Source organism: Neophocaena asiaeorientalis, unplaced genomic scaffold, assembly GCF_003031525.2.
Source record: "Neophocaena asiaeorientalis asiaeorientalis breed wild unplaced genomic scaffold, Neophocaena_asiaeorientalis_V1.1 scaffold599, whole genome shotgun sequence".
Taxonomy (NCBI): Eukaryota; Metazoa; Chordata; class Mammalia; order Artiodactyla; family Phocoenidae; genus Neophocaena; species Neophocaena asiaeorientalis.
The window spans coordinates 90,417-112,040 of NW_020173499.1; the positions used below are offsets into that span (position 1 = coordinate 90,417).

Sequence of the window (21,624 nt, forward strand, 5' to 3'; positions counted from 1 at the left end):
TATATATATACATAGGGACTTCCCTGATGGTCCAGTGGCTAAGACTCTGCGCTCCCAATGCAGGGGGCCTGAGTTCGATCCCTGGTCAGGGAACTAGATCCCACATGCATGCCGCAACTAAGGAGCCCATGTACTGCAACTAAGGAGCCTGCAAGCTGCAACTCAGACCCAGTGCAACCAAATAAATATATATATATATACATAGGGACTTCCCTGATGGTCCAGTGGCTAAGACTCTGCGCTCCCAATGCAGGGGGCCTGAGTTCGATCCCTGGTCAGGGAACTAGATCCCACATGCATGCCGCAACTAGGAAGTCCGCGTGTTGCAACTAAGCGTCCACATGCTGCATCTAAAATATCCTGCATGCAGCAACTAAGACCGGGGCAGCCTAAATAAATAAATATTTTTTTAAAAAGAGCAAAATGTATAATCTATCAAAATTTAAAATACACATATCCTTTGACCCAGCACTTTTACCTCTAGGAAGTCATGTTACAGAAACATGGGTGAGTGCTTAAAAATCTGTTCATTCCATCTTTGTGTTAAATGATGTAATTGTTCAACAACAGGATACTGGTTGGATAAATTGTGGAATATCCATGTAATCCATATAACATAATACATGAAAAGAATGAATTGGATCTGCATGTGCTGATATGGGAAAAGATGTCCATAAACACAGTGAGGAATGAACAAAGCAAGCTGAGGAACAGAACAGAGAGTAAGATTCCACTTTTTAAGGAACAAAATGTACACAAAGGTTGCATGACATCACCTTCTCTAACTCCCATTGCTGAATCACTCTTTACCCCTTACGCTAAATTATTTTTCTTTAGACTATTCACGCACGTTGGACATTGCGTTTGTTTATTGTCTGTAGAAAGCCCCATGTGTACAATGACTTTATTTGTTCAATGCTCTGCCTTCACTTCCTCAAACATTTTAATTGAAAAACATAAATAAAAAAAAATGAATGGAGACACAGAAACATACATACATATATATATTTCAAAAAGTTATCTCTATACGCAGACCTACTAGAGAATGGACTTGAGGACACGGGGAGGGGGAAGGGAAAGCTGGGACAAAGTGAGAGAGTGGCATGGCCATATATACACCACCAAATGTAAAACCCATAGCTAGTGGGAAGCAGCCGCATGGCACAGGGAGATCAGCTCAGTGCTTTGTGACCACCTAGAGGGGTGGGATAGGGAGGGTGGGAGGCAGGGAGACGCAAGAGGGAAGAGATATGGGGATATATGTATATGTATATGTATAATTGATTCACTTTGTTATAAAGCAGAAACTGACACATCATTGTAAAGCAATTATACTCCAATAAAGATGTTTAAAAAAAGTTATCTATATTTCAAAGACTGGATTTAAGAGAATAAATTTCTACGACTGACACTAAATACTAAAATATCCTTAAAGAATATTTGTGTAATCTTTTCCCAGTTGAAAAAGCAGCCTTACCTATATAGCCTTATAACATCATTATGAAAAATATAAACAACATATATTTGCATTTTATAATTTGCTAAAGTCATTCTTTTTCTTTTTCTTTCTTTTTTTTTTGCGGTACACGGGCCTCTCACTGTTGTGGCCTCTCCCGTTGCGGAGCACGGGCTCCGGACGCGCAAGCTTAGCGGCCATGGCTCACAGGCCCAGCCGTTCCGCAGCATGTGGGATCTTCCCGGACCAAGGAACGAACCCGTGTCCCCTGCATCGCCAGGTGGACTCTCAACCACTGTGCCACCAGTTAAGTCCTAAAGTCATTCTTTTTCAGTTGATGGTCCCAATCTTGTTGAACTCATTCCTTTTTATTTTGCTATCCAAACTACTTCTAGTGTCCTGAACAATGCAGTTTTATTCATTTATATTTATATATATATAAATTCATTTGTATATAAAGATGGATAGATGGATCCCTCATTCGAGAATGTGCTTTTCTTCCTCTCCACGCAATATACGTGGACCCATCCTTAAAATCCCTCATTCTGACCGATCAACCTGCCTCATTCCTCTCCCTCAAACTACAGACGCACACAGGAAACACAACAGACCAGGCCCTAACCACTACTTGCCCCAAAAGCTGCCCCATTAACTCTCCAGGCCCGACTGGTCCCGCCCACGCCTACGGCCTCCGGGGTTCTAAGTCCCCGCCCCCTCTGAGGAGTTTCCCAAAACCCAGCGCGGCAGGCCTCAGCCGCGCTAAGATGGCGACTCCCATGCATCGCCTCATAGCCCGGAGACAAGCGTAAGTTAGGGCCGGAGTCGGGCCGCTGGGCGGGCTGGGGGCGGGGAGAAGTGCGTCAGCCGGCTAGTGAGCGGACGCCGGTATGCGGGGTCGGTGTGGGATCCTCAGCGTGGCCCTGCGGAGGTTGGACGTTTTTCTCACACGTCGCCTGCCCGCGAGGGGCTCGGGCCGGGGCGGTAAGTTTGATGTCTGTGGATTAGCGATTTCGTGGAAGACGGCTGCGTAAGACCGCTGGGCGGGACCTAGGGGTGCCTGAAGAGAGTCTCGTGTTTGGTTCCCGAGAAGGGAACGCCCAGGAGTTGGTCGCTAAGAGTTCTATGCCCCTTTGCCAACCCGGCCGCCCACCCCACGCGTGACCGGCCGAAGCCTGTAGCCCTCGTCCAACACCGCCTACCCTCGCCGACGTAAACCTTCAGCTTCCTGTGCAACCTCCAGCCCACTGGCTTTTCCTGCCCCATTCCTATCGCCTTCCCTAGGAACAGCCTGACTTTTCTGTCAAGCTCTCGTCTCACTTTCTGCCATTCATTCTCCAACAAATATTAATTTATGCATTACCTATCGCTCTATGCCGGTATTTGGGTGTAAGTAAAAAGAGGTGTTCAAGACAGAATCCCTGTTTTCAGGAAGCTTACATTCTATTGGTGGAAAGAGTCGATAAACTAAGCATTTTAAGTAAATACAGTTGATGATAAGAACTTTGAAGGAAATAAGAGGTGATGGAAAGAGAAAAAGGTACAGGTTAGGTTGGTTGGACTGGAAAGGCATCTCTGAAGAGGTGGCATTTGAACAGAGATCGGAAATGTGAGAAAGGAACCAGTCATGAGAGGATTTGGGGAAAGAGCACCCAGACTAGCATAATTGTTTTGAGACAGCAAAGAACTTAGTTTTTAAGAAACGAAAGATGGCCATTGTGGATAATGAGCGAGAGAGAATAGCACAAGAGGTTTTCTGTGAACAGATAATGCAGGAGTTTGTGCCAGATGCCCCTTTCTTGTGAAACCTTTTTTTTCTTCTACCAGTCTGCATACCCAAACAACGTCCAACACTTTTTCACTCTGTCAGCTTTTCACGGCATCACCATTTGCCCGTTAATAATATATTGCTCACAGTCTCCTATAATGTGTATATTTATATTTCTTTTTAAATAAATTTATTTATTTATTTATTTTTGGCTGCATTGGGTCTTCATTGCTGCGCGCGGGCTTCCTCTAGTTGCGGCGAGTGAGGGCTACTCTTCCTTGTGGTGCGCGGGCTTCTCATTGCGGTGGCATGTCTTGTTGGAGAGCACAGGCTATAGGTGTGAGGGCTTCAGTAGTTGTGGTATGTGGGCCCAGTAGTTGTGGCTCACGGGTTCTAGAATGCACGCTCAGTAGTTGTTGGCGCACGGGCTTAGTTGCTCCATGGTATGAGGGATCTTCCCGGACCCAGGGCTCAAATCCGTTTCCCCTGCATTGGCAGGCGGATTCTTAACCACTGCTCCACCAGGGAAGCCCCTGTATTTCTTTTTTTTAATTAATTAATTTTTGGCTGTGTTGGGTCTTCGTTTCTGTGTGAGGGCTTTCTCTAGTTGCGGCGAGTGGGGGCCACTCTTCATCGCGGCGCGCAGGCCTCTCACTTTCGTGGCCTCTCTTGTTGCAGAGCACAGACTCCAGACGTGCAGGCTCAGTAGTTGTGGCTCACGGGCCTAGTTGCTCCGCGGCATGTGGGATCTTCCCAGACCAGGGCTCGAACCCGTGTCCCCTGCATTAGCAGGCAGATTCTCAACCACTGCACCACCAGGGAAACCCTGTATTTCTTTTTATATTTATATTTTTTATTCTAAGAGCCTTGATCCTTCTCTTCTCCCTTTCATCAGACTACCTCTCATGCCTGATGAGGTTCCTTGAACATAAGGATAAAGACTTAAGGAATCAGAATGAATTAGTAGTATGCTTGGTGGAGGAAGAAGGCTTTGAAGTCATATGGTTCTGAGATCAAGAATGGAGTAACAGTAATACTTAATAGATGTGCAGTAAATGATGTCACCAGGGTCTAATCTCTCTCAGGTTTGCCCTTTTGGGTGTTGGTTCCATACTTGGTTGGATCACTCCTTTGGTCCTAAGATGGCTGCAGTATCTAGGGTCCTTTATATCCTTTCAGCTTCAAGTTGATAGCATCTCATTGTTTAGGTTGGGTTACATACCCTACCCTGAACCACGTCTATGGCATTATGAAGCTTTGATTGACTTGGACCTCATTCTCTTCCCAGGATAATTGAATGGATCCTTATAAACCAATGGGTGGGAAAAAAATAAAATAAAATAAAAATAAACGAATGGGTGGGTAGGTCAGGGGAGGTAATGATTGCTAGATTGACAAAACCAACCAATGTCCACTTAAATATGAAGTGAAAGTAAGACTTCTGGTGCTTTTAACATAAGTTTTGGAGTATCACACAGTTAAACAAATATTCCATTTCTGCAGTATGCTTGTATTTGGTACATGAGCTGCACAGAAGTAAAAGACAATCTTAGCTTTAGGAGCTTCTAGTCTTACTGGAAAGAAAACATGGTGTATCATGAAACCTGTCATGGTTTGCAGACTGTTGGGACAATTCCCAGGGAATTGCAGAGGGAGGGCCTTTAGAGGCAAGGGGAGTCCAAGAGAATTTGGAATATTTTGGGGGGGAAAGCAGATGAGGAGCCTTTACTTTTCATTTTATATTCATCAAAAAGATTTAATTTTATTTATAAAGAGCATATAGCACTTCCATAAGAACAAGTCTTAAACTACAAGTTATGAGAAGTGAGAAAGTACTATTGACATTGTTTTTAAAAGTCTTTGGACTAAAGGAGGAAAGGGGGGACATTTGAACTTTTCATTCAGCAGATCTTTCAGGGACTTAACTTTGAATCAGATTTCACTCACATATAATTATATGCAGCATGAGAAGATACTTGAGGAGTGAGTTATAGAGCCCTATTCCACTCTGAATGTGTTTAAGGCACTTGACCCACGTGATTGCTCCCCAGCATAACAGAGATTTTCCAGGTGAGATGGCTGTACTGCTGCTGGTAATCTGAGAACCCCTGGCAAACAGGAGTGGTGCTTAAGGACTGGAAGTAGGCAAATGCTGTTTTGATTTTCAAAGTGAGAAGGGTAGATTCCACAAACCAGACCAGTGAACTTGATATTCATTCCAGCCAAAATTCTGGCTCGATTTATTAAATACATGCAGAAAGAAAAGCCAAGATCATCAGGTATCAAGTCATTACAGATTGATACCCTTTTTGCCTTTTAGGTATTTGGATTTCAAAAAGCCATCTTGAAAAGTCTCTCACAATATTCTTGTGAAAACAGAACAATTAGATACATCAGTTGAACATCATGGACAAAGAGTATTGTTTAATGGGTTTAAGTAAATATATAGAGGTATCCCATGGTGGCCTGCAGAGTTTGGTCCTCAGTTTGGTCTTGTCAACATTTTTATAAATGACTTAGATGAGGACACATGTGCGTGTTTATCAAACCTGCAGTTAACACAAAGCTGAGAGGGATAACTAATACAATGGATGACGAAATCCCGATCCAGAAAGGTCTTGACAGACTGGAACTCTATGTTGAGTCTAACAAGAAGAAATTTAACAAGGGTAAAAGTAAGTATTGTAATAGTATTTTTTTTTAATTTCCATTTCCAACTGTTTGTTGCTAGTATATTGACTTTTGTATATTGACCTTGTATCCTGTGACCTTATTAAACTCATTTAGTAGTCCTAATAGCTCCATTTTGGATTCTTAGGGATTTTCTAGGTAGATAATCATCATTTATATTATATTTTTTGTTTATTTGGTATGTACATTTTTAAGATTTTTGTTGCATATTACCTAATAGCCCTTCAGAAAGTATCTGCAACTTACATTCTTACCAGCAATTAAGAATGTGTATCTTACTACATTTAGGGTGCCCATTCTCCATCTTTGCCAACAATCGGCTTAAAAAACAGCTTTGCCAATCTGACAGAAATGGTATCAAAGAAGGTGGTTTCACCCAAAAAGGCTGTACCATTAGAACACTTCCTTAAGCCTTAGCTTAGAATATAGAAATGGAATATTATTAAATAGGGTATTCAGGGCTTCCCTGGTGGCGCAGTGCTTGAGAGTCCGCCTGCCGATGCAGGGGACACGGGTTCGTGACCTGGTCCTGGAGGATCCCGCATGCCGTGGAGCGAATTTGAAAAGAAATAAATGCTGATCTTGTGTTTATTTTGAAATTATAGGTGTGCCTCATTCAGTATTCTATCTGGAAGATTTAAGTAGTTTTAGGAGTGTTAATGTTTAGAACATCATAGGTGGGCTTTAGATATTGGTGAATGTTTTCTTTATAACAACGAAAAGCAAACTCCACAGTGCTGGTAGATAATATTTTTAGTGGCTGGGATCTCAGGTTATAAGTTTCTTAATACTGGGAAAACAAACTATGAGTTGGAGAAGACTTTATTTCCTTGATTCTGAGAGGCTTCCACACTCCTCCATATTTTCATTGTTAGGAAGTATTGTGAAAGGCTTTGAAATGGATTAAAAAATAAAGAAGATAACTGGCAGAATGTGTGTGTGTGTGTGTGTGTGTTTTGTTTTGTTTTTTAATTTATTTTTGGCTGAGTTGGGTCTTTGTTGCTGTGCGCAGGCTTTCTCTAGTTGCGGCAAGCAGGGGCTACTCTTTGTTGCGGTGCGCGGACTTCTCATTGCGGTGGCTTCTCTTGTTGTGCAGCACGGACTCTAAGCACGTGGGCTTCAGTAGTTGAGGCTCACGGGCTCTAGAGCGCAGGCTCCGTAATTGTGGCCCACGGGCTTAGTTGCTCCGCGGCATGTGGGATCTTCGCAGACCAGGGCTCGAATCCGTGTTCCTTGCATTGGCAGGCAGATTCTTAACCGCTGCGCCACCAGGGAAGCCCTCTTTGAGCTATTTTAAAATGACTATGTAAATTGTAGAAAGCTGGTAGAAAAGATTCTTACCCATGAAAAGACAGTACAACTGATTCTTGCCCTGTGTCTATTGACCAGTTTTGTTTTTTTTTTTTGACCAGTTTTTAACTATCTGTAAATTCGTTTCCTGCGTTCCTGATTGCTCATATATGTGTGTTGTTTGGATTCTGTTTTGAATCAATTGCAACATCTTACTGGTTCCCTTATTAAATAATGATTAAATAAAACCTTTGACATGTGTTCACTTTATATTTATGTGAGAGTCATGATTTTACATCTTTTACTAATTATCCTTTAATGTTTTTGAATTTATTATTTCTGGAATGCATATCACAATTGTGTATATATTAAGTGTGTTAGTGGTTCTTTTTGCCTGAAAAGTGGGCAACTTAATATTAAGCCCATAGAGTGTTTTATTATTGATAGCCTTAACAATTTGCTACGTTACACATTCAGATAAGCTCTGAAGTTATAGTCATGGTTCTGGCAGTTGCTTACTGAAATTTATGAACTATTACTAGGTAAAAAGCTGACTCTTCTTTATTATCTTTCAATACTACCACTCAGGACTTCCCTGGTGGCGCAGTGGTTAAGAATCCGCCTACCAATGCAGGGAACGCGGGTTCGAGCCCTGGTCCGGGAAGATCCCACATGCCGCGGAGCAACTAAGCCCGTGGGCCACAACTACTGAGCCTGCGCTCTAGAGCCAGTGAGCCACAACTACTTGAGCTCACGTGCCACAACTATTGAAGCCTGTGCACCTAGAGCCCGTGCTCGCAACAAGAGAAGCCACCTCAATGAGAAGCCTGCGCACCACAACGAAGAGTAGTCCCTGCTCAGCAACGAAGACCCAATGCAGTCAAAAATAAATAAATTTTAAAAAAATTAAAAATAAATAAATAAATAAATTTATTTTAAAAAAAAACTACTACTGAGTAGTATTTCCTTGCTTGAAACATTAGTTCTTCACATTAGGATTGGCTTAATTTTTGAACAAATGCTAAAAATAAATTACTGTCAAAATTACAGAAGCTGGCTGATGATGTGGGAATTCATTAATGAAAAGCATACTATAAACAATATATGTCCTCTTAAACCCTTGCCTATTTAAACAGTCAGTCATTTTAGAAACATTTACTGACCACCAATTATGTGTTCTCCAGGGATAAAAAGGTGACTGCTTAAAAAAAAAAAAATAAAAGGTGACTGCTTTAGGTCGAAATTAAGAATCCAGCATCCCATCATGCAACCATGTTTTGAGAAAATTTAAATTGCCATGTATCGTTAGTCCAGATAATTGATTAGCCTAATGTGTGCATTGATATTCACAACTCCCATTTATTTGTCTATTACTTTATGCCAGATTCCTTACTGCTTTCTATACAAACATCCCAGTCTGTAGAATGGGGATATTGTTCTCAAACTCATTGGGTTGTCATGGGGATTAGATGTATTTATGTATAAATAGTACTTAGCTAAATTCCTGGCACACAGTAAGTATAAACCACGGTTATGGTCTTATCTAATTCTCACAATAACCTAGTGAAGTAGATATTATCCCATTTTTTAGAATAGAAAGTTCAAAAACTAGCTTGCTAATGAGCCTAAAGCTGTGTAGTGAAAGAGCCAAGATTTTTTTTAAATTTTGTTGTTGTGAACTATAACACATCTACAAAAAAGTTCAGACAACATAAATGTGTCCTTAATACGTAATTTTTATAATTCTTCTTTTTTCTTCAATTTTTATAATTCTTAACCCATGTAACCACTACCCAGATCAAGTATTTAATAAAAAATTGCCAGTATACTAGATGCCACCAAGCTTTCCCAATCACAACCTCCTCCCTCCTTCCTAAAGTAACCACTATCCCAACATCTATGGTAATTACTTACTTGCTTCTGTTCTGTGCTTTTACCATCTAACTATTCACTAGAGTTTAATTTTGCCTGTCTTTAACCTTTACACAGAATCAGACAGTTTAGATTCTTTTGAGTTTAGCTTCTTATATCTAAGCTCCGTCTGAGTTATATTAAGCTGGAATTTGTTCATTTTTATCACTATGAAGTATTCCAGTGTATTCTATACCACAGATCATCCATTCTTCTTTGATATTATTTCCAATTTTGAGGATTTTACAAATCTTGTTGTTGAGAATATTATTATAGTTCTTCCTCTTCCTCTTCCCTACTTAAACAAGTCAGTCCTAAAGCCATGAGGTGGTATGGATCCATGCAGAGGACTGACTTGGCACTGGAGTATTAGAGCTGAAGGGGAGTAACTAGGGCATCCACATAGGGACGTGAACTGGCGTGCAGTGCCAGCAGGGTGCAGAGGGCATCCAGTTGAGTGAAGGTCCAATGCAGGGCACCAGTTCCCAAGCAGAGTGAGGGGGGTTTCCACACAGGGAGGGCCATTTAACACAAGTTGTCACCCTAGTGGGGAGAATGTCTCCATGGGGGAGGGGAGGTATAATTTGATATGGGGTGGCACAGTCTAAATAGAAAGAGAAATGAGTTCATGTGAGTTGGACTGGCCCGGCAGTGGAAGTCAGAGCCCAAGCAGGGTGAGGAGCATGTTCACATGGGGAGTGTGGGAGGACAGCAAAGGGCAGAGTACCAGAGCCCACGTGGAATAAAGAGGGCATCTGTAAGGGGGAGGGGGCAACAATGGGAAATTGGTTTCATAAGACAGATTGACCAAATAAGTAAATCTGTTAAGGATAATGGGAGCCAGATTTCTCAATGAAGGAGGAGGAGGTATGGGGAAGGAGAAAATAGAGTAAATTCTGTGAAGTTGAATTGGAATTAAAGGTATCGGTATGAATTCATGGTTTTCAAAATATATAGTTAAATATAGCTGTAAATGTGTGTATTTGATACATGGATAGTAATGTGTGTGTTGTTCCCTAGCTCTGTCCACTGAGGGTAACTGGAAGCAGCAACATTCCAGTTACAGTGAGCACATGTGTGCCCTGATCTTGACTCTGAATGTCATCAGGGTTCCATCAGGCTGATTTCAGGCCTGGAAAGGTCTGATTTTAGGACAGGGAAAGTATAAGATGAGCCTGGAATTTTTTTTGTACCAGAAGGCAAGGAAGTGCTCAAAGAATGAAGGAACAATGTCAAAAGAACACAGAATCCAACATGGAGGGATTCCCACTGACCAAATCTAGGGCAATCTGAGCATCAAAATAAATCATGGTAATGGATAGTAACTCATTCAATAAAATAGAAAAATAGACTTCATACTGATAGATGAATAAATGAACTAAAAATTTAATGAGCAGGATATTTATGTACTTTCAAATACCAACCCACAAAATACTTATTAATTGCTTTATTAGATATTAATTATAGTTGTATAACAAATTACCCCAGAATTTAGTGACTCTTAACAATAAACATCTCAGTTCTGTGGTCAGGAATTCAGGAGTGACTTAGCTGCGTAGTTCTTTTTTCTTTCTTCTTTTTTTTGGGGGTGGGGGACGCTGCCTCAGGTGTTAGTTGTGGCACACGGGATCTTCATTGAGGCATGCGTGATCTTTTGTTGTGGCGTGTGAGCTTCTCTCTCGTGGCATGTGGGTTTTCTCTTTTCTAGTTGTGGCACACAGGCTCCAGGGCACATGGGCTCTGTAGTGTGGCACGTGGGTTCCAGAGCACATGGGCTATGTAGTTTGCGGTTCGCGAACTCTAGTTGAGGTGCAGGAGCTCATTAGTTGTGGTGCGCGGGCTTAGTTGCCCTGCGGCATGTGGGATCTTAGTTCCCCAATCAGGGATCGAACCCGCGTACCCTGCATTGTAAAGTGGCTTCTTTACCGCTGGACCACCAGGGAAGTCCCAGCTGAGTGGTTCTGACTTAGGTTCTCCCCACATGTTTGTGGTCAGGATGTTGCCAGGGGCTGCAGTCATCTGAAGACTTGACCACAACTGGAGGATCTGCTTCCAAGATAGCTATTCACAGGGCTGTTGGCAGGAAGCCTCAGTTCCTCACCACGTGGGCTTCCCTAGAGGCTGCTTGAGTGTTTTCATGACATGGCAGCTACATGAGCTAATCTTTAAAGTCACGCTCCATCACCCTGCTTTATTCTGTTAGTTAGAAGCAAGTCACTAAGTCTTAGCCACACTTAAGGGGAGGGTAGTTAGGCTCCAACCCTTGAAGTAAGGATATCATAGAATTTGTGGACATAATTTAAAACCACCTCAATTACAAAAGGACAAAAAATAACTTTATATTGCAAAATCTGGTTGACCCTCCATAATGAAGGGATCAAAACGAACATCATCAGTAACAAGACAAACTGAAGTCTTGTGTCACCTGACAGGAATACAGTGAGAAGAACACAGCACATTTCTGTTATATTCCTGCCAAAAATACATGGCTTGAATCTAATCATAGAGATATCAGATGTTGTAGCCAGCCTCCAAGATGATCTCCAGTTGATCCCTGCTTCATGTGTACTCTCTTCCAGAGAGTAACAGAGTTGGTCTGTATGACCAGTAGAATATAGCAAAAGTAATGGTATGTCATTTCCAAGATTGGGTGATAAAAGACTGACTTCTTTCTTGAGTTATCTTGGTCACTCTCCCTGGGTAAATCCATGTTGTAAGCAGCCCTATGGAGAGGCCAGCAGGCAAGGAACTGAAGGCTCCCGTTAGCCACATGAGTGAACTTGGAAGCAAATCCTCCAACTCAAATTGAAGCACATTCTACAAAATAACTGGCTATAATCATCAAAAAGTGTCAAGGTCATGTAAAGCAAGACACAGGACTGAGGAACTCTTCCAGAAGAAGGAGACTAAAGAGACATGACAACATGTCCAACATTGATGCAGAACTGGATTTTGCTATAGAGAATGTTTTTGGGATATTTGATGAAACTTAAATGGGGTCTGAAGATTAAACTTAAATGGGATCTTGAAGGTATCAACATTAACTTCTTGATTTTGATGGTTACATTGTGTATATGAGAATGTCCTAGTTTATAGAAAACATGCAGTAAAGTATTCTGGTTTGATGAGGCATCAGGTTGGCAACTTACAAATGGCTCAGCAAAAACAGTTCACAAATGATTTAGGAAAAATAGTTCTTTGAACTGTACTTAACAGCTTTTCTATAAGGTTGTGACTATTTCAAAACTTTTAAAAGCTACATAAAGGGAAGCAATATTCCAATATTCTTATACATGTTATCTGGTATAGTTTTTTTGTAGATTTCTATTGTGTAAGTACCTGCAAGTGGAATTGCTGGACTGTAGAGTATGCATTTCTTCAACTATAGTGGTTTTTGCTTTTTCTTAGGTTAGTAATGAGTACCTTTTCATGTTTTTATTAATTTGTTTCCCAATCCCATTTTTGTACTGCCTGTCCATCTTCCACTTTATCTTATTTTTCTATTGTACATAATTTCCTTAATGATTCATAAGAGTTCTTTTTTTTTAACATCTTTATTGGGGTATAATTGCTTTACAATGGTGTTAGTTTCTGCTTTATAACAAAATGAATCAGTCATAAGAGTTCTTTGTTTACTTAAGATGAAGCTGTTGGCAAAATGTGTTACAAATATCTTCTCCCACTCTTTGGCTTCTCTTTTCACTCTCTTTATAGTATATTTTGATGAACAGAAATTCTTAATTTTTGAAAATTCTTAATTTTAGTAATTCTAATTTATCCATCTTTTATGATTAGTGCTTTTTTTAAAAATTAATGTATTTATTTATTATTTTTGGCTGCGTTGGGTCTTCGTTGCTGCACTCGGGCTTTCTCTAGTTGCGATGAGCGGGGGCTCCTCTCCATTGCGGTACGCAGGCTTCTCATTGCGGTGGCTTCTCTTGTTGCAGAGCACGGGCTCTAGGCACATGGGCTTCAGTAGTTGTGGCACATGGGCTCAGTAATTGTGGCTTGCGGGCTCTAGAGTGCAGGCTCAGTAGTTGTGGCGCACGGGCTTAGTTGCTTCGCAGCATGTGGGATCTTCCCGGACCAGAGCTCGAACCTGTGTCCCCTGCATTGGCAGGCGGATTCTTAACCACTGTGCCACCAGGGAAGTCTTAGTGCTTTGTTTTTGTTTCTTAAGAATTCTTAACTCAAATATGTCACTTTTTTTATACTATCTTTTAAACCTTATTGTTTGACCAAGTTTGTAATCATTGTTAGCTTATGGTTTTTACCATTCTTACCATGTGCATAATCAGTTGTCCCTACATCATTTATCATCTAACCTTTCCCCCTATTGCTCTTTAATGCCATGGTTGTCATAAATTGTTCATGTATACATTAGTCTATTTCTGGACATTCTGTTCTGTTCCACTGGCATATTTGTATATATTTGCTCCAATCTCACATTCTTAGTTATTATAGCTGTATCATAAGTCACTGTCTTTTATTTTTTTCTTTCAGTCTTATTGAGATATAGTTGACGTACAGCACTGTATAAGTTTAAGCATAATGATTTGATTTACATACGTCATGAAGTCACTGTTAACAATAAGTTTAGTGAACATCCATCATCTCATACAGATACAAAATTAAAGAAACACAAGAAAAAAAGTTTTTTTCTTGTGATGAGAATTCTTAAGATTTACTCTCTTAACAATTTTCATGTATAACATGCAGCTGTTAATTTCATTAATCATGTTGTACATTACATCCCTAGTACTTATTATCTTATAACTAGAAGTTTGTACCTTTGATTACCTTCATCTGGTTGCTGCTCCCCCTATCCCCCACCTCTGTTAACCACAAATCTGAACTCTTTTTTTTATGATTTTTTTGTTTGTTTTTGAAATATCATTTACCTACAACTCTACGTTAGTGCCAGGTGTACAACAAAGAGATGCAATATTTCCGTACATTACAAAATGATCACCACAAGTCAATTTCTTTTAATCTAAGTCTTCCCTACTTGTTCCTTTATAAGGGTATTTTGGCTATTCTTGGCCTTTTGAATGTCCATATACACTTTAGGGAATAAGTTTAAGTTCCATACCAAACAAACACCTGTTGAGATTCTGATTGGCATTGTTTTGAATCTATAGATCAGTTTGGGGAGAATGGACAGTTTTTACAATATTGAGTCTTTCAGTCTATGAACATGGTAATCCTTTTACTTAGCTACTTATTTAGACGTTTAATTTCTCTCAGTAATGTTTGTTTTCTGCATAGAATTCTTGCGCATATTTTCTTTCACTTATTTATAAGTGCTTGTTATTTTTCAGGATGTTATAAATACCACCATTTTTTTTTTTTGCGGTACGCGGGCCTCTCACTGTTGTGGCCTCTCCCATTGCGGAGCACAGGCTCCGGACGCGCAGGCTCAGCGGCCATGGCTCACGGGCCTAGCTGCTCCACGGCATGTGGGGTCTTCCCGGACCGGGGCACGAACCCGTGTCCCCTGCATCGGCAGGCGGACTCTCAACCACTGCGCCACCAGGGAAGCCCATAAATACCACCTTTTAAATTTTTATTTTTAACTGTTTTTGTTAAGTAGAAACTCAATTGATTTTTATGTGTTGACCTAATATCTAATAGAAAGTTTGGCAAACTATAGTCCACTGAATTCTGCCTGCTGCCTGTTGTAGGCTTGCAAACCAAGAATGCTTTTTACATATGTTTGTATATATATGATCAATTTGATGATAGAGAACACTAATTTTGAACCTCAGTTGAGTGAAATGTTATAGAAAAGAATTCCATTCTTCTCATTAATAAACCTCTTTTATTTGAAATATTTTCATTAATAAAATATTTGTAGAAATTTGTTTTCTCTCTTGTGATATAAATACCTTTGTAATATCTTAAATTTTGCCTCTTGGTCTGCAAAGCCTAAAATATTGACTCTCTGACACTTTATAGACAAAGTTTACTGACCCCAATATAAAACCTTCCTAAACTCACTTATGAATTCTAATTATTGAAAAATGTTTTGAGACTCCCCTGGCAATCCAGCGATTAGGACTCCACACTCCTAATGCAGGGGGCAAGGGTTTGATCCCTGGTTGGGGAAGTAAGATCCCACATGCCGCATGGCAGGGCCAAAAAAAAGTTTTTTTATCTGTAGAGTCTGTTGGATTTGCCATTTACATGATACATCATCAGTAAGGAATGACAATTTTATTTCTTCCTTTCTAATTCCTTTATCTATTTTTCTTCACTTGCTACACCTTAATTCAATTTCAGGGACTGAGATTTTTCTTAGTCTCCTAGGTGACTAGAAGCTGGGCTGCACTTGATAAGCAGTTGCTTTATTCTTAAAGTAAAGCCCTTCAGAGTCCCAACTCTGAATGCATAATTTGTCTCCCTTGCTCCTTATAAGTGATGCTTGCTTACCCTCCTGAGTTGGGAAAAAACCCCAGCACAAGTGTTGACTTAAACATAGGACTGACCACTCTGGGTTTCCAGCTTCTGCCATATCTTGGCTTGGTTATTCTTTAATCTCTTGTTAGTTCTCTGATACCTCGAGCACATTGTTAAAAATGTTTTGACTGTCCTTTCTAGTTCTGAGCTGAAGAGTTGGTCTGAGTTACCTAGTCTGCCATTACTGGAATGGAATCGAGGAAAGAAGATTTGTACTCAGTTCTGTCTAACTCCCAGGTCCATGCTCTTAACCACTTACTATATTGCTTTGTAATTAAATCTAACAAATAATTTAAAGTGTAAAATGATGCTTATTTTTGGATTGTACCTTTACATAAGCATCATTTTATGCTTATATTGTTTATGTTTCTCATAATGTCAGGTCAAAAATTTAAGGCCTGTATTCTATTTTTTACTCTGCAGTGAAGCAAATAAACAACATGTAAGATGTCAGAAATGCTTGGAATTTGGGCATTGGACTTATGAATGCACAGGAAAAAGAAAGTACCTACATAGGCCTTCAAGAACAGCAGAACTAAAGAAAGCTTTAAAAGAAAAAGAAAACAGATTATTATTACAGCAAAGGTAAGGTTACACATGGTATCCAAAGGAATATTTATTTGTATTTATAAAATTTATTAAGGGACTAAATATCTTATGGTGGTTATCCAGATTTAGATTATATTGTAATATTAGCTAATGTTTAATGAGTGTTACTGTGTGCCAGGCACCGTACTAAGGTCTTTACAATTATTAGCTTATTTCACCATCACATCTATACCGTTAAGGTAAGTACTATTATAATCCCATTTTACATATGAAGAAGCTGAGGCATGGAGAGATTCAGTAACTTGCTCAGTGTCACACAGCAAGTAAGTGGAAAAGTTAAGTGTTAAACCAACTAACCAGTCTCCAGAGTGGAGAGATTCAGTAACTTGCTCAGTGTCACACAGCAAGTAAGTGGAAAAGTTAAGTGTTAAACCAACTAGCCAGTCTCCAGAGTCCATGCTCTTAATCAGTTTGCTTTTCTTGCCTCAACTGCCAATGAAATGACAGCAGAATACTATGAGGTAGATTATATGAACTGATATGGAAAGATATCCAAAGTAAGTACCCAGGATACTTATACTAAGTATATAAACAAGGTAGAGAACAGTATATATAATATACTATCATTTATGTTAAAAAGGAAGAAAAAGGAATAATGGAGCTTTTTGGGGGGGGAATATAAATGGTTGATAATAGTGGTTCTTTTCTAGAAGGAGAACTGGGTAGGAGGGAAAAATTGTTATTTATCCTTTTATGCCCTTTGAATAAAGCTTTTCAAATTCCCATGAAATAAGTAAGCTTATGTGTTTCAGAGAAACTGAAACAGGGAGGTGTCAGGTCTACTTAGTGCTGCATATTAGAAGTAGCACCTTCATGAGGACCGTTAGCAATATAATAGTGTCTTAAACATCTGGATTTTCCAGGCAACAGTCTTCCAGTTTGTGGACAGGAAGACTCTTCAAGGGTTATACAGGAATAGACATGTAATCAGTTTCTAGATTATCAATATTCATATATGTTTCTTCCAAAGATAAATCTGTATGAGACCTTGCCTACCGTTCTCTAATTTCACAAAAGAAAGGCATACCTCTCGCCTATCTCTAATCTTACCTTGGTATATTGTGCTCATGTATAAAATCCTAGAGACTTTTCAGAATACTGGTGTTTGTAAGAAAGTAAAAGGCCCAAAGTATTGGGAGCAAGTTCTTTTGTAATTTTTTTTCCCAGCAAAATTGAAGGAGGATCTAATTGAGTTGTCAATTTAAAAGTATATTTTAATGATACATTGTTACGTAACTTGTGGAATATAACATGGGAGGAATTCAGAGAACTGAGTGACATTGCTACAGCTAAACTCTTTCTATTCCCATCTACCTGTTCAGGTTAACAAGCTTTCTCAGGGTTAAATCTGTAAAAGTTAAATATAGGAATTAAATTGATACTGAACCCTGTCATAGTCAAGCAATAAGATCCATGGATACATAAGCTAGAAAAAAAAATCCATGTCATTAAGAGGTACAGTTCCAGTGAAATTTTTTTATGTATAATAGTTACTAAAATTTATAATATATTTTACATTGTTTTAATCAATTTGTATAGTAGTAATGATAATGGTAATTCAACTCAGAATTTTTAAACACTTTTAAAACCTTATGATCACAAGTAATTAAAAGATACAATATTAAGTTATGTGTATATTTTTACTGCAGAGCAATGTAAGTGATCACTAAAATTTTCAGGCATGAAAATATATTAAGATACATTCTGTGGGGAAAGGAGAATAAAAATTCAAGTTCAAAGAGGAAAAGGGACAGTGTAAAAGTACCAGTTGTTAAAGATAAGCTTGTTCATTTATTTTTTTAAAATTAATTAAGATACATATCCAATTTTGTGGTATTTACAGTTACCAAAATGATGTAACGATTTTCTTTTTAAAATATCAATATTTAATATATAATATGCCAGACTTTATACCCTTTGAGGGGAAAAACATAATTTTTCAAACTTCTTTTATTAGGAATGTAAGCAAAAAATGTTTGAAGACCTCTGTCCTAAAGAATAAAATATGAGTTATGAATAATTTCATATCAACATTTACTTTTGTTTTTCTAGTTGTATTACACAACTATCTTGGTCTTAAAAATACATAGAACTACATGAATTTTGGTTTTGGCTCTGTTACATAAAGACTGCTGATTTTTTGGTTCAATGATAACATTATGGAAGTGTGTGAATTTCAGTGATCTTGCATTCTTGTGGTGTGACTTAACAAATGTACTTCTACCACTTATTTTACTGCAAAAATTACAATTCTCCAGTAAGTAATTCCATCGTGTAAAACAGCTTTACATAAATGCATATTTATATTAGAGGACCCAGGAAATAAGGATATAATGTTATCTAGGAAATATAGAGAAGTTCAGAATATAAAAATGTTAAATTTACAGGACAGTATATAGTAATAGAAGTAAATCTGTAATTTGAAAGCCTGATTTAGTATGCATGTTGTTTGGCAGCTATATAGCAGCAAGCCATTTGTGTATTTCACTCAGAAATCTCCAGACTTTGTTCTTTATAAATAATGTGAGGGAACACAGTCTTGAAGTATTAACTCTCTGGTTCTTAAGCAGTAAATAACTGAACGTTTGGGGGACATGCAGAAAAAGAAATTGTTTGTTTTTGTTTTTTGGCCATTCCTCACGGCGTGCAGGATCTTAGTTCCCAGACCAGGCATCAAACCCGGGCTCCCTGCAGTGGAGCACAGAGTCTTAACTACTAGACTGCCAAGGAAGTCACAAGAAATAGTTTTTAATTTTTTTTTAATTATTTTTACTTTCTATTTTTATTGGAGTATAGTTGATTTACAATGTTGTGTTCGTTTCAGGTGTACAGCAAAGTGAATCAATTAAGAAATGTTTTTTTAAATTAAAGGTTGCTTTTTTTTTATATGAAATGACCATTTATAATACCATTCTAGAAACCCAAATTATAAATTACAGCTGTTGTGCTATTACTTGCTTTGTTCTGTTGTTCACTAAATAGTTGATTTAGCCATGTCAATCTAAGTTCAAAACTAAAAAAGAGGGGCTTCCCTGGTGCCACAGTGGTTGGAAGTCCGCCTGCCAATGCAGGGGGCACGGGTTCGAGCCCTGGTCTGGGAGGATCCCACATGCCGTGGAGCAGCTGGGCCTGTGCGCCACAGCTGCTGAGCCTGCGCTCTGGAGCCTGTGAGCCACAACTACTGGGCCTGTGTGCTATGGCTGTTGGGGCCCACGCACCTAGAGCCCGTGCTCCGCAGCAGGAGAGGCCACCATGGTGAGGGGCCCACACACTGCAAAGAAGAGTGGCCCTTGTTCGCTGCAACTGGAGAGGGCCTGTGCACAGCAACGGAGACCCAGTGCCGCCAAGAATGAATAAATAAAATAGATGAGTTGGGAAAAAACTAAAAAACAATCAAATTGGTGCGTTTGGTCATCTTAACTACTAACTTAACCTCGCTTCTAAAGTACAGTTGATAACATTTGTCTTGCTTAAGTGCTGGTTAAGTTGACTGTATGTACCATATACACCTGCAACAGGAAACTTTCCTCTTGATTATAGCAATAAACACTGGACTCTCAGTACATGTTATAAAAGACAAAGTGTTTCTCCAACGAAAAAAGTTTTGGGGGTAGCAGAAGTGTTTGAGCTGTTTATAATCACTGTATTAACAGGAGCTTTTTCCCCCCTTCACATTTATCAGCATTGGAGAAACTAATGTAGAAAGAAAGACCAAGAAAAAAAGGTATGTGTGGCTTTAGTATTATATAGATAATATATAATACTAGTTGGAGGGATGGGGTGTGTGATTTTAAAATAATAGTTAAAAGATTTGGATCTGAAGTCTCTCGTTTGCAATTCATGATTAAATATCATCCTGTTTTCTGATATGTTCCTCTGTTTACCTATCTGGAGTTTCTTCCTTCATTTATCCTTTTTCTCCAACTTTCTAGAGTCCTTACACCTGGAAATAGTAAGTAATTTCTCTTGTCTTAGATTAGGAAATGTTATTAGAGTGGTAAGAAATTATTGACCAGCTGTATCTGGTATAAAGTAGTTAAGGTTATGAAGCATTTACCACTCTACATGAGGTTTAAGTAAACCTCATGCAGTTGTTAAACTGCAACTTTATTCTAACATCATTCACTCTGGAGCATAGTATAGTAGGTACACTTATCTCAGACTCCATCCAAGAGAGTTAAATTGCTGTAGTAAAAGACCTTGTGGTTGGGGGGACAGGGTGAGCACGGTGGGGGTATTACAGTTAGGCAATCCTCAAAACATCACATCTAGAGATAACATGCTAGCAAAGCTTCAGTATATATATATATACATAATACTCAAGTGAAATTGCTTTTAAACATTCTATTAAATGTCAGCTTCTCATGCATATAATTGTCTAATAGGTCTAAGAGTGTAACTAGTTCCAGTAGCAATAGCAGTGACAGTTCAGCCAGTGATTCTTCGTCAGAGAGTGAAGAGACCTCTACCTCATCCTCCTCAGAGGACAGTGACTCTGATGAAAGCTCCTCCAGTTCATCATCTTCAGCCTCCTCCACAAGCTCTTCCTCGTCCTCAGATTCAGACTCAGATTCCAGCTCTTCCAGTAGCAGCAGCAGCAGCACAAATAGTAGCTCTGAGGATGAACCACCAAAGAAGAAGAAAAAGAAATAGAATTGTTCCATCCATGCTGGACTGATGGACTAAAAACATTAATGCGATTCTCAGAAGGGAATTTAGAATGTGTTAAGACAAAACAGGTTAACTGATCAAAATTTTTAGAGTTCAAAAGTTTCTAAATGTTTTACATTGTAAGAGCATAAAGAGTATTAATAAGGGATTATATATATAAAGACTTTTTTTATTTTAGGGGTGAATCTTGTTTTTTTTATCTTTAAAATATATCTCTAAAATTAATCAAAGCTGAAATCTAGTAAATCTTTTTGTGATGAAACCTATCTTTTCTCCCTGTGAAATAAATGCCATACTTTGTTACGTTAGTGCTATGTATCAGACATATTTTCAGGATAATGCATCAGAATATCTATCTGACAGTGAATTTCTAATGCTTTTGGCTGTATGTTACTATGTAAGATTTAATAACTCTATAAGCTTAGAGTTTTCCTACTGTTAATAAATGTGCTCTATTTTTATGTTTATGTTCAGAAAGTTGTTTTGACTTCTTCTCCTAAGTGAAGAGTTCAAGGAATCTATTAATAAATTTATACCTTTTGGATGGTACAAGTTTTAAGTTACTGTGTTGTGTCATTCATTTTCTTCTGGTTCTTAGAGTTACCCTTTTATGACAAAAATTATCCTAGAGGAACTTAAAAAGGAACAAAATTCTGAAACTACATAGGACTCTAATCTTGGTGCCTTTTGATAAATTCATTGTATCAGAAAAGAAAACAGTCATTTAAAAAGCTAACTTAGGGCTTCCCTGGTGGCACAGTGGTTGAGAGTC

The 21,624-nt window shown here is 38.9% G+C and overlaps 1 protein-coding gene across 1 annotated transcript; it reads left to right on the plus strand.

Annotated features, from left to right (window-relative positions):
* Positions 1-2,202: 2,202 nt before the first annotated feature.
* ZCCHC10 (zinc finger CCHC-type containing 10) lies at positions 2,203-21,411 on the plus strand. Its single transcript, XM_024747629.1, has 4 exons — positions 2,203-2,261; positions 15,996-16,157; positions 19,864-19,905; positions 20,567-21,411. Exons 1-4 carry the CDS (start codon positions 2,221-2,223, stop codon positions 20,832-20,834), a joined length of 513 nt encoding a protein of 170 aa, XP_024603397.1. The 5' UTR covers positions 2,203-2,220; the 3' UTR covers positions 20,835-21,411.
* The last annotated feature ends 213 nt before the right edge of the window (positions 21,412-21,624 follow it).